Source organism: Somniosus microcephalus, chromosome 9 (genome assembly GCF_052327205.1).
Source record: "Somniosus microcephalus isolate GS21.2 chromosome 9, FLI_Smic_1.0, whole genome shotgun sequence".
Classification (NCBI taxonomy): domain Eukaryota; kingdom Metazoa; phylum Chordata; class Chondrichthyes; order Squaliformes; family Somniosidae; genus Somniosus; species Somniosus microcephalus.
Genome location: NC_140995.1, coordinates 118,732,250 through 118,746,118, shown reverse-complemented (window position 1 = coordinate 118,746,118; position 13,869 = coordinate 118,732,250). Strand labels below are relative to the sequence as shown.

General features: G+C 42.7%; 1 protein-coding gene across 1 annotated transcript in view; it reads left to right on the top strand.

Moving 5' to 3' along the window:
- Positions 1 to 13,869, top strand: part of LOC147112631 (intersectin-2-like) — a 237,843-nt gene that overhangs the window by 205,097 nt on the left and 18,877 nt on the right. Inside the window, exons 30-32 of the mRNA XM_085998202.1 lie at positions 416 to 599; positions 4,226 to 4,324; positions 5,665 to 5,832. Of these exons, the coding sequence (XP_085854328.1) occupies positions 416 to 599; positions 4,226 to 4,324; positions 5,665 to 5,832 (451 nt within the window). The remainder of the gene's footprint in view (positions 1 to 415; positions 600 to 4,225; positions 4,325 to 5,664; positions 5,833 to 13,869) is intronic.

Sequence of the window (13,869 nt, the reverse complement as noted above, 5' to 3'; positions counted from 1 at the left end):
CTTATATTTCATACTTGTGTGAAGTGAGTAAGTAAAGTTTGGTATTATTGGGAATTCAAGCTAACACTAAATTTTTAAGTAAGATACAGAGGATTGATAGTGTAGGGAGCCCTCATGATAAGCATGAAGTGCAATATGTGGGCCATCGTGGATTCACAGTATATTCAGGGGCAGCACATTTGCACTAAGTGCCAGAAAATCAAGACTCTGAAGTAGAGGATCTCTGTGCCTGAGTAGCTATAGGCCACACTCCTCAGCATCAGAGAGGATGAGAGGTTTCTGGATCATACTCTTCAGAATGTGGTCACTGCACACCCTAGATTTTTATCTTGTATAAGAACTCCTGGTAGTGTTTCTGCTTCATTTACTTTGGGTTATACGACAAATGCCTGAGTTTCATTATCCGTGGTTCTAGGGCTCTGCGTGTGAGGAAGAAGACTGGTGGGGAGAAGATGCCAGTGCAGATGATTGGAGACATCCTGGCAGCAGAGCTGTCACACATGCAGGCTTACATCCGGTTTTGCAGTTGTCAGCTGAATGGGGCATCCATACTTCAGCAGAAAACTGATGAAGAGACAGAATTTAAAGATTATCTTAAGGTATGGAAAGAGGATTTTTCTTTGTCTTTGAGAAACATTCCAACATATTTTATATCGATAAGTTTTGTAAGCCTATTCCTTGCTCTGTTTTACCAGCCTATATTAAAACTTAAATTTTGGCCATGTAAGGCTGGGAGAGCATGCAAGTCTTGGGGAAGTAGGTTTGCTTTCTTACCCTATGATCAATTTGTGAAATTCAAACCTGGACAGCTGATACACTTGTTTGTCCTCCATGTTTGGGAGATAGTGTTATATTAAAGGGCCTTCAATTAAATTATGCAAAATGTATCTTATGACGCCCAATCTTCATCGCACATTATGACAAGATAAACTATGGCTTTTTAAGGTATTTGGTTCGACTCCTAGTCCTACACTCAGGCCCTAGTTTGGTTGAATTTCCTAAAATTGGTTTGGTGGAGTCTCATCAACTAAATCGATGTCACTGTCTTTCCAGTTTTACATAAAAGAAGTAGACCGTATTCTTGTTGTATCACTCTTGAGAAATCGAGCTGCTTCTTAGTTTAGTCCTAGAACATAGCAGACCTTAAAGTTGAGAAAAATGTCACCGAGATAAAGTGCTTAAGGTGGGAACTGTAACCAAATTGCCAGGGACTTAGAAGCTAGACGTTTTGGCTTGTCCTTGTTTATTTTTAATACAAAATATACCATAAACTAAGTTATGAGATAAGCATATATGTATATTAAAAATGTGGATGATCGTTGCAAATAAGGGTGAATTGGAATGTCTGAAATTTTTATTCTATCTTTCTAAATGTTCCTTTTCCCACAGAGGGCACAGAAATGGCACTACCTATATTATGTGCTGCTCTGTGCTATGGGAATACTTAATTCTTCACATGCATGGGAGAAATCAGCTCCCAATCATGTACATGCACAAAAATTTTCACTCTGAAAGGCTGGAAGTAAGTAGGTGTCAAGCATGCTTTAGCAGTGGTATGGGTGCGCTGAAAGAAAGAAGCATACTAAAACTATTCAGAACCCAGACCTGCTGCTTAAAAGACTCTCAAGTTGAGACTGGAAGGAAAAGTAAGGAAAGGCTTATTTTTCTTACGAACTCTGTTGATTGTCCTGCTCAGAGTCAGACAGAAAAGCAATTCATTTATTTGAAATTATTATTCACAGCAGTACTCAAATTCACAAAAGGTTTTAAGTTTTTTCAAACTTTCCTGTAAAATCACAGTTATTTGTCAGAGTGACAAAGCACAGCTTAGATATCATTGCATAAGTAGGCACCAGTTTCCGGTGGCAATTTTTGATAACCTGAATGTTGCCAATTTTCTTCTCTCCTCTGCTCTTCTCTTGAAAGCAGAATTTTTGATGGGCTGCAATGGGTGCTGGGCGCCATCTGGAACCTGTTCAAATGGCCATTATTTATATTTGGGTTAAACTTGCTAAGCCATCAGAGGAGACCAAAAATTAAATATTGAATACTGAGGGAACATGAAGATGTGTGTTCGCTCTGTTTGAAAGCAAGAGTTGGGAATGGGTGTAAGGAGTGTTGAGGTGATAGAGTCAGGGAATTTGATGTAAGATGGTAGGATGGATCTGGCTGGGGAGTGGGATACTGCTGTACAACAGGATGAAAGGCTGAGTAATCATAGACAATCACAAATAAAGAGACCAAGACAGAACCACCATAGATAGAAAGACAGAACCCTTCTGCACTGCAACTGCATGAATGCACACATTTTATTACTAATGTTTCCACAATGTTGATGGTTCTAGAATAGAAACAGCTTAAAATCTTGGATTGTCTCCAAAGGACAACATAGTTAGACAGAAATACTACTGTATCAGTAGCTTTAATCATTTTCTTTAAGTAGAGGAGGAGTTTTCTGCAGGCCGTTTGGCCATCAGAGACATACCAAATCTTATCTTCACTCAAGCAGGGATTACTAGATGGGGATCAAGAGCAGGATTTATCTTTGGGTGCTGAGGCCTATTCTGGCATCCACACTGCTATCTGGTTGAGATCAGCAATCTCGGCATAGGTCAAGAATTGAACCTGGGATTTTCCTCGTCTATATTCATGATCGATAATGCATTTATCATTGAACCACCAGGGGAGCATTCTCTTTATAATTTTTCCAGTCATTTGTAAAGTGATGAGAGCTAATACAGTAGTTAGTGATTTGTGCATACACTCCATGAGTTATTTTTTTCCTGTTTCTTCCCCCTCCCCACTCTTCCTAATGCTGTCAGCTCTTTGCTGGGGACTGGTTACATGGTATCTTTCAGTACCATGCTCAAGCGGACATTATTTATGCATGGGACATTACAGCCGAGCCCAATCCTGTCTTCATCCAACATTCATGCACATGCCCTTTGTAGTGGGATTAGGAGTGGGTAGCCTGGCTGATTTGCCACCGTGTCCCTGTCTGTCACCCAAGAATGCTCATGCAAAAATGAGTGCTCCTACCACTGCACTGACTGTGATCAGGTAATTCAGCACAGAACTGACAACCCATTTGTGCACTGCATAAACTCACTCATTCATCAGGGAAACTTACAAGGCAGTTTAACATAGCACAAGTCATTTCTATTCCAAATACATGTATGTCTGATAAAACCATAGACGTTTACAGCACAGGGGAAAAGACATTTAGCCCATCATGTCTGTGCCAGCTACAACAATTCAAAACTAACCTCTCTTTTATGCTATCCCAATAGCACTGTGTACCTTTCTTAATTTCAAGTATTTATTCATTTTTTGGATATAATGGTCCCTGCTTCAACCATTCCCTGTGGTAAAGCATTCAAAGCTCCACCAACCACTGTATGAAGAGATATCCCCCAATCTCTTTCCTCACTCTCTTATTAATAATTCTGTATTGACAACCCTTGTCACTGCTTCCCCAACCAGAAAAAGTAGTATTTCCCCATTCATTCTATCAAACACTTGATCATTTTAAAAACATCTATTTAATCTCCTCAGCCTTCTCTGTTCCAGTGGAAATATGCCCTGTTTTTCAAGTCTCTCCTCAAAGCTATAGTTTCCCATCCCTGGCATCATCGGGGTCAACCCACACTACACTGGCTTTAATGTCCTTTCAACATACTTTTAACTGTGGTTTAACTAGTGTTTTGTACAAATTTATCATCACTTATTTGAGCTTTACTCTGCTTCAATTTATAAAACCCAAAATGATATGGCTTTATCTACCCACACTTGCACTTTCATGGAATTATATATTTGAACCCCTATATTCATCCACACCCGTTAGTCTTTCAATTGAATGTATAATCCCATTCCTTTTATTTCCTCCCAAAATGTATTACCTCTCATTCATCCACATTGAATTGCATCTGCCACTTGTCTGCCCATTTAACTAACCTATCTTGGTCCTCCTAATGTCTTTTACAGTCCTCCTTGTTGATTGCTAAACCTACCTTTGTGTCGACAGCAAATTTTGAGATTGCGTTCCCTATGCCCAAGTCCAAATCATCTCTATATGCTGAGAAGAAACGTGGACCAATGTTAATAAGATTTAGCTTCTTTTTTCTTATCTGAAAGGTGTTGATTTAAGTATATTCAGTTAATGACCATAACCAAGTGCTATCTGTGTTGATTCTTTTCAGTAATTTCTGCACTTTTTTCCCCACAGAAATTGGCCTCTGACCCTCGATGTAAAGGGATGCCACTTTCCAGCTTCTTACTGAAGCCTATGCAGAGGATTACACGTTATCCACTTATTATTAAGAATGTGAGTGCATTCTTGCACAATAGTTTCTAGTGTTGCAGCATAAAATTAGTAGTCAGCCTTTCAGTTATACCATGTTTTTAAAAACCTATTCATTGCTATAAATACTGACATTGTATATTTAAATGCTGTTAAAACAAACTATTTATTAAAACACACCTGGGTGTTGTGTGTTCTGAAATTTGACTTTCCATAAATCTATTTGACTTCAGCAGCATAGCCATCTCCAACTGAAGGTCACAGGTTAAGCTGCCTTCACATTGGCACTCACTTAGTCCAGATTCCAGAAGATTCACATCCAGGAGCTGGCTCCCAATGTTTACACTGCTAAGTCCACTCTCTTAATCTAGGTGGCAGAATCGTAGACCCAGCTTTTGTGGGTCTACGATTCTGTTCTTGCAATAAGAGAACCAGCCTGAGTAGTTGAAACTATGAGAGACAAAACACAGAATCCAAACTAAACAGATGCCAGAAAAGTAACAACTTTAGAAATTGGGAAGTTAAATTAAGAGGAGTCCACTTTTACACAGAAGATAATGACTTGTGAAATAGGTTACCAAATCTGAGTGAATAGTATAAATGGATTTAAGAGGCAGTTCAATGTGAGAAGGGAAAAGATTGAATGATATTGAAAGAGAGGTAGATGGGTTGAGATCAGAGAGAAAATGACAGGCTCATTGGGCCAGCTGGGCTTTTCATGTTCATAAAAATGCTTGTGTTCTAATGACCTCATTGAAATGCTGACATTTTCTTTGAATGTCATCTTAAGCAGATCACATAAGTTAATAAAATATCTGGGGTAAACCAATATTCTGACTCCATGAAAATGCCAAATGTAATTTAACAGAACTTTATGGACTTTTTAAGGATTACTCCAGGGAAGGCTCACAGAATGATGCCTGAGATGATTTATTTTTCAGTTTACAATTGACTAACATGAAAGGAAGTTTCACATTCATTTTGTAACAAAGGAATTGTACAACTGGGTCATTGTTAAAAGAGCTTATTCCAACAGGCTTCTATGGAGTATTTCTATGAAAACTTACTTCTGAAAAGGACTTCAATGCAAAAGAAAATAGAAATGTTGGCAGTTGTGCCTGTGATGTGTTATAGTGCCAGAGAAGGATATTGACTAGAAGATCTTACTGACAAGCCAGTCACTTAACTCAAAAATGTAATTTATTGTATAAAGCTCTTTGAAATGTTTCTGTGATAAGGCATTACATAAGTGCAAATATTTTGATAAGAAATTAGATCTTCACATCTGGATTATGCAGGAATATTCAGAGCAGACCACAGCATGTCCTAATTCCTATTGATACCTCATTTCACAATATCTGCAGATTTTGGAAAACACTCCGGAGATCCACGCAGACCATAGCCATTTGAAGTTGGCATTGGAGCGCGCAGAGGAGCTGTGTTCCCAAGTGAATGAAGGTGTGCGTGAGAAGGAAAATTCTGACAGGCTGGAGTGGATTCAGTCACGTGTTCAATGTGACGGACTGGCAGAGGTGAGGATGCACGGGTCACTTCTGTAGTCTGGTTTGCAAATGATCAGTATTAGTTTAATTGTTTAACAGCCTTCTTGATGGGGGCAGGTAGGGATTTGCTACCATTCAACACCTTTCTGTAATTGAAAGAGAAAATTCATTAATTTAATCTGACTGCCACTCAGATTCATCAGAAGAGTTTGCCTCCAAGTGATTGCTACTGCCCGGCACTCCACCTTCCAATTGCATTTTGCAGTGCACAGGAGAATACTTGTTTCTTACCTGTATGTTGTGCCAGAAACTGCATCTTCTGTTCTATTACTTGAAGGGAAAGCTGATTACATTTTCATTGCATTTCTCTCCCACACTGCTTAACCTTGGCCACGATGTGTGCAGGCCAGAAGACCAGCTTGCCTAAACTCACTAACCACAATGTACGGTCATTAGACGAGGTCCCTGACAGCTTGTCTGTTGTTAGTTCCCCAGTGCATACCTAGATAACCTCAAACTACTGGTATACAGTGTCTACAGTATGGGAACCTTCACTAACCTGTGCACACTGTGTATTAAAGATTCAATATCATACCTGACCTCAATATTGAAATTTCTTACTTTATTGTTATTACCCATTAATCCCAAACTATTAGAGATAAAAAGGAAGCAATAGATGCTGGAAATTTGAAATTAAAAGAATTTGAAAAGATATAGACACAGATTGAGTACCATCGGAAAGAGAAAAAAATGGTTCACATTTCAGGTTCTGATGCAGGATTACAGCTGAAATATTAATGCATGTTTGGATTTCCATCATTTTCTGTGTTTTTAAAAATTCCTTAAGCATTAGTTTGGACAAACCATGATTCATGAATGCATTATTCTGCCCTCCTGTAAAGGTTAATACATGTTCTGTGCTCAGGATTGATCCGCCCAAAGCAAAAATGGTGACGATATACGGTGTCCTTCAGCATGTATAAATAGAAAAGGCAGGTTCATATTACAAGTGTAAAACATTCATCAGAACAGAGCCCGTTCTGAGGTTTTACACCCAAAATGTTAACTTCTCTTTCCCCTTTACAGCTGCTGACTGACCTGCTGTGTATCGGCCATGATCTTATTGAATGGCGGAGCAGGCTTGAAGTGCCAAATGGCCTACTCCAGCTCCTATTTCTTATGTATCGCCATCATTTTCTATTTTTATTACAGATTTCCAGCATTTGTAGAGTTTTTTTTCTTTTTATTTGACCTGCCCAAAATAATTCTCTCTCATTATCCAGTCAAAATCCATCCAAGCAGCACTGGGCACGCCAGATGAAAAATGTGTCACTTTGCTATTTTATTTGTGAAGTTAAGTTTGTAGATGGGGATTGCGGTTGTAATTCGGTAATCCGATTCTTTCTAAAGCCGTAACACAGCAATCAGTCAGTGAGACCTTTGTAACTAAGGCATTTATTTAGATTAATGTGCACTAACCTTGAAAAATCAATAGCCTTCACTTCTGACATCTGCTTGTTTCTTAGTTACCTTAGTTACAAATAACCTCCCAGAGATGCCGGGGAACATAGGGCCTGATGAAAGGGTGGAACTGAAAGAAATCAGTATTTGTAGGGAAATGGTGTTAGGAAAATTGATGGGACTGAAGGCCGATAAATCCCCAGGGCCTGATAATCTACATCTCAGGGTACTTAAGGAAGTGGCCCTAGAAACAGTAGATGCATTGCTGGTCATCTTCCAGAACTCTATAGACTCTGGAACGGTACCCATGGATTGGAGGGTAGCTAATGTTACCCCACTATTCAAAAAAGGTGGTAGAGAAAAGGCGGGGAATTATAGACCGGTAAGCCTGACATCGGTAGTGGGGAAAATGCTAGAGTCCATTATAAAAGATGTAATAGCAGAGCACTTGGAAAGCAGTGACAGGATAGGACAAAGTCAACATGGATTTACAAAAGGTAAATCATGCTTGACTAATCTACTGGAATTTTTTGAGGATGTAACTGGTAAAATAGATAAGGGAGAACCAGTGGATGTGGTGTATTTGGACTTTCAGAAGGCTTTCGATAAGGTCCCGCATAAGAGATTAGCGTGCAAAATTAAGGCACATGGGATTGGGGGCAAGGTATTGACTTGGATAGAGAACTGGTTGGCGGACAGAAAGCAAAGAGTTGGAATAAACGGGTCGTTTTCCGAGTGGCAGGCAGTGACTAGTGGGGTACCGCAAGGATCGGTCCTAGGACCCCAGCTGTTCACAATATATATTAATGATCTGGACGAGGGAATTGGATGTAATATCTCCAAATTTGCAGACGAGACAAAGCTGGGTGGGAGGGTAAGCTGTGAGGAGGATGTCGTGAAACTCCAGTACGATTTGGACAGGTTGGGTGATTGGGCAGAAACATGGCAAATGCACTATAATGTGGATAAATGTGAGGTTATCCACTTTGGTGGCAAAAACAGGAAGGCAGATTATTATTTGAATGGCAATAGATTGGGAGAAGGGGAAGTGCAAAGAGACCTGGGTGTTCTTGTGCACCAGTCGCTGAAGGTAAGCATGCAGGTGCAGCAGGCGGTTAAGAAGGCAAATGGTATGTTGGCCTTCGTAGCGAGAGGGTTCGAGTACAGGAACAAGGATGTCTTGCTACAGTTGTACAGGGCCTTGGTGAGACCGCACCTTGAGTATTGTGTGCAGTTTTGGTCGCCTTACCTGAGGAAGGACGTTCTTGCCATGGAAGGAGTGCAGCGAAGATTCACCAGGCTGATACCTGGGATGGCAGGAATGACGTATGAGGAGAGATTGTGTCGATTGGGCTTATACTCACTGGAGTTTAGAAGATTGAGAGGGGATCTCATCGAAACCTATAAAATGCTGTCAGGTCTGGACAGACTAGATGCAGGAAGGATGTTTCTGATGGCCGGGGAGTCCAGAACCAGGGGGTCATAGTCTAAGGATAAGGGGTAAGTCATTTAGGACTGAAATGAGGAGGAATTTCTTCACCCAGAGAGTGGTGAACCTGTGGAATTCTCTGCCACAGAGGGTGGTGGAGGCCAGTTCATTAAATATATTCAAGAAAGAGTTGGATATATTTCTTAAGGCTAAAGGGATATGGGGAGAAGGCAGGGACAGGGTACTGAATTTGGATGATCAGCCATGATCTCATTGAATGGCGGAGCAGGCTCGAAGGGCCGAATGGCCTACTCCTGCTCCTATCTTCTATGTTTCTATGTGTCTAAATTCAAGTCTTGTTCAGTGTTAGATCTGGCCAATTAGATTGTGCAAAGAAGTTCAAATTGAATATCTGACTATTATATTAAAAAACCATTTCAAAATGCATTGAAAAGCCCTATGTCAACAGATCCTTGCGGGTTTTTAAATGTTAAATTACTCGGATAAACGTCTGCAATGCTAAATTAGCTTCAAACACAATACTGCTGCAGAAATTTTAAACAGTCAGGCAGCCTGCAGTTCCTCCAGTGAAGTCACTAAGTAACCCCAAAAAATTCCATTTCATGAAAGGATGCATCCAATGTTCACTCTTCCGGCCCCCTTAGAAAATCTAACCTGGTAACGATTCCCATAAACCGCCCCCCCCCACCCTGAGTGCCATTGATTCCAATTCTGCCATCCCCAATGTAGGACCACCACCACAGCACCCCCACACCCCGCCAGCAGTGATTTGTAACCAGCACATGCAATGTTGTCCCATTGCTGCCTATCTCCTCCCTCTGTCCACAGGAAGAGAGGAGGAGTTCTTCCCCCCCCCCCCCACTTCCAGGCAGTACTGCCTTTGAGCTCCCATCAACAAGTTGTTGCGCTATCCCCGTCACTGTCCTGCACATATTCTGAATGGGTAGCTGATCGTCGCTGATGGCATTGACCCTGAGTTCCTGGCATTCCCAACCACTCCCACTCACTTCCCCCCCTGTATACTGCTCCTCACCCCTGCTCAATACTGAGCAGCAGTTTAGCTGTCTGCCACACCATCACCGGACAACACTTCCTCCTTTGCAAACCCACTCACCAGTGGGGGCTTTCATCCCCCTTCCTCTACTTTTTTGTTCATTGCCTTTCCACCCCAAACAGTTCTGGTGCTTCTTCATCTCCCGTCGCCCCTCTCCGTCTCCACTTTTTCATCTTTTTCTCCCCCTGCTCTGTCCATCTCCCCTTTCCCCAACCTCCTCCCTCCCCATCTCCTGTACCCCTCTGCAACCTCCTCCTCTTCTCCCTTGCCCTCCTCCTTCTGCTTCCCTCCTCTCCCTTCCCCTTCTGTCTGCCTCCTTCTCCCCTCTCCACCATGGACCAGTTTTCCCTCCACCCTCTACCTCTGCTTGATCTGAATTTAATGCTTGGTGTGCAACCCTGCAGATTAATGAGCAATATATTAAATTTACTATGTATGTTGTGCACTCCTTATTTGGACATCGCCATTCTGACATGGCTCTTGGTTACATCGCAATTGGATTTTCCCATTCTTCTTCTTCTTCTTCTTAGGCAGTCCCTCGGAACCAAGGATGACTTGCTTCCACATTAAAAATGAGTTTGCAGGTGCCTGATGAGTCCAGTGCGGGACCTACAGTCTCTGTCACAGGTGGGGCAGGCGGGTGGGTGGGATGCTTGGGTTGACGTGCGCTCCTTGCACTTCCTGCGCTTGGCTTCCGCTTGCTCCCGGCGAAGAGACTCAAGGTGTTCGGCACCTTCTCGATGCTTCTCCTCCGCTTTGTGCGGTCTTGGGCCAGGGATTCCCAGGTGTCGATGGGGATGTTACACTTTTTCAAGGAGGCTTTGAGGGTGTCCTTGAAGTGTTTCCTCTGCCCACCTGGGGCTCTCTTGCCGTGCCGGAGCTCCGGGTAGAGCGCTTGTTTTGGAAGTCTCGCATCGAGCATGCGGACAATGTGACCCGTCCATCGGAGTTGATTGAGCGTGGTCAAAGCTTCGATGCTGGGGATGTTGGCCTGAGCAAGAACACTGACGTTGGTGCGCCTATCCTGCCAATGGATTTGCAGGATCTTGCGGAGGCAGCGTTGGTGGTACCTCTCTAGTGCTTTGAGGTGCCTGCTGTACATGGTCCATGTCCCTGAGGCATACAACAGGGCGGGTATCACCGCTGCTCTGTAGGCCATGAGCTTAGTGCCGGGTTTGAGGTCCTGGTCTTCAAACACTCTCTTCCTCAGGCGACCGAAGGCTGCACTGGCACACTGAAGGCGGTGTTGGACTTCGTCGTCGACGTCTGCCCTTGTTGACAGTAGGCTCCCGAGATATGGAAAGTGGTCCACGTTGTCCAAGGCCTTGTCGTGGATTTTGATAATCGGGGGGCAGTACTGTGTGGCGAGGGCAGGTTGGTAGAGGACCTTTGTCTTACGGATGTTTAGTGTAAGGCCTATGCTCTCGTACGCTTCGGTGAAGGTGTTGACGATGGTTTGGAGTTCGATCTCCGAGTGAGCGCAGACGCAAGCGTTGTCTGCATACTGTAATTCGACGACAGAGGATGGGACGACCTTGGATCTGGACTGGAGGCGACGGAGGTTGAACAGTTTCCCGTTTGTTCTGTAAATTAGCTCCACTCCAGTGGGGAGCTTACTGAGGGTGAGATGGAGCATTGCAGCAAGGAAGATCGAGAAGAGCGTTGGTGCGATGACAAGCCTTGTTTGACCCCGGTTCGTACGTGAATTGGGTCTGTGGTGGAACCGTTGGTCAGGATCACGACTTGCACGTCGTCGTGAAGCAGGCGGAGGATGGTGACAAACTTTTGAGGACAGCCAAATTTGAGGAGGACGCTCCATAATCCCTCATGGTTGACAGTGTCGAAGGCCTTTGTGAGATCAAACAAGGCCATGTACAGCGGTTAGTGCTGTTCCCTGCATTTCTCTTGTAATTGTCGTGCGGTGAAGATCATGTCCATTGTGCCCCTTAGTGGGCAGAATCCGCATTGCAACTCTGGGAGGAGCTCTTCAGCCACTGGGAGAAGGTGATTGAGGATTCTTGCGATGACTTTCCCTGTGGCAGACAGCAGGGAAACTCCTCTGTAATTACCGCAATCAGACTTACAGAGCTACCTGCCACATTGTGGCACCTGCAGCAGCACACTTCTACCACTAGATGGATCTTTATAAGCGCCATAAATTGCAGATCTTCCGACTTATACCTACTGCCTTTCTAATAGACTCTGAGGGAAATTGGTCTTGCCTGACTATCTGTGGGGAATGCCATCCGAGTTGCAGCTGGTTAGAAATGAAGTTTGGAATTCTGCCAGTAGAAAACTCTTGAAAAATGTGAATATAGCTAGACTGTGACATTTACAAAGTGTTTCATGTATTCAGAATGAGAAAGATCATCAGCCCCATTTTTGTCTGATCTCATTCCCATGGATCAGCCTTTTCTCTCTCTACTCCCCTCACCCACCTCCTTGGAGTAGCCAATTTCGGAGTCCTCTATTAAAAGTTGCTCTCCAGCTCCTCACTGGCGATCAGGCAATTTCGAGGATGCCTCAAACACACTATTTCCCAGAATAATTAGTCTTACCTTTCATATGTCGTGATCACCTCATTTTCCAAAAGTCTTGATGGACTGCAAAGAGTCAATCCTCAGAACCACCTCCGGAATCCTGTTCCACAAGTCCATCACGCTCTGGAAAAAGTAATTGCACATCCAATCTCAGTCCCTGCATTCTCAGTATATATGGTGGGGGGGGCTGAAAATACCTACGGGTAGGACAATGCATTGAGTCCTTGAACAAAAGGTAAGAGTTTGAAAGGAAAGGACATTTAAAGCAGAAAGTATAAATAGTTGAATAGACAGTTAGATGCGTTTCTAGAGAGAGAGGGCATTTAGAGACACGGTGAGGAGACAGGTAGGCAGGTCGATATATCAAAAAGCGGCAGACTTAAAATTGAGTCCAATATTGGATTCCTGAAAGTCGGACTTGGAAATTTGAGTGGACTCCTGCTTTCAGCAACTGAAAGCTAATCACATTCATTTATTCAGTAATTCCGGCCTGCTTTCAAGGCATGCTCAGTCTCTGGAGAGTGCCTGTAAGAAACACCAAATCATTACATAGGATATACGGCACAGAAACAGGCCATTCGGCCCAAACAGTCCATGCCGCCGTTTATGCTCCACTCGAGCCTCCTCCCGTCTTTCCTCATCTAACTCTATCAGCATAACCCTCTATTCCCTTCTCCCTCATATGCTTGTCTAGCCTCCCCTTAAATGCACTGATACTTTTTGCTTCAACCACTCCCTGTGGTAGCGAGTTCCACATTCTCACCACTCTTTGGGTAAAGAAGTTTCTTCTGAATTCCTTATTGGATTTCTTGGTGACTATCTTATATTGATGGCCTCTAGTTATTCTCTTCCCCACAAGTGGAAACACACTCTGTATCCACTCTATCAAAACCTATCATCATTTTAAAGACCTCTATTAGATCACCCCTCAGCCTTTTTTCAAGAGGAAAGAGACCTGGTCTGTTCATCCTTTCCTGATATGTATACCCTCGCATTTCTGGTATCATCCTTGTAAATCTTCTCTGCACCCTCTCCAGTGCCTCTATATCCTTTTTATATGGCGACCAGAACTGTACGCAGTACTCCAAGTGTGGTCTAACCAAGGTTCGATACAGGTTTAGCATAACTTCCCTACTTTTCAATTCTAACCCTCTTTTTAAAAAAAAAAAAAAAAAAAAAAAAATTTTTTAAATAAATAATAATAAATAAATAAACCCTAGTGCTTGGTTTGCTTTTTTTATGGCCTTGCTAACCTGTGTCGTTACTTTTGGTGATTTGTGTATTTGTACTCCGAGATCCCTTTGCTCCTCTACCCCACCCAGACTCTCACCCTCCAAGTGATAAGTGACCTCCCTATTCTTCCTACCAAAATGTAATACCTCACATTTATTTGTGTTGAACTTCATTTGCCAATTATATGTTCTATTCTCCCAAAGACACTCATTCACGCAGGACTCCATTTCCAAGCAAGCCAGCCATTCTTTAACAACAACATGTAATTTGCATTTTGCTATAGCTATAATTTGTTGGTTAATTTAACATTTTTGTGTGCTTGTTTTTTA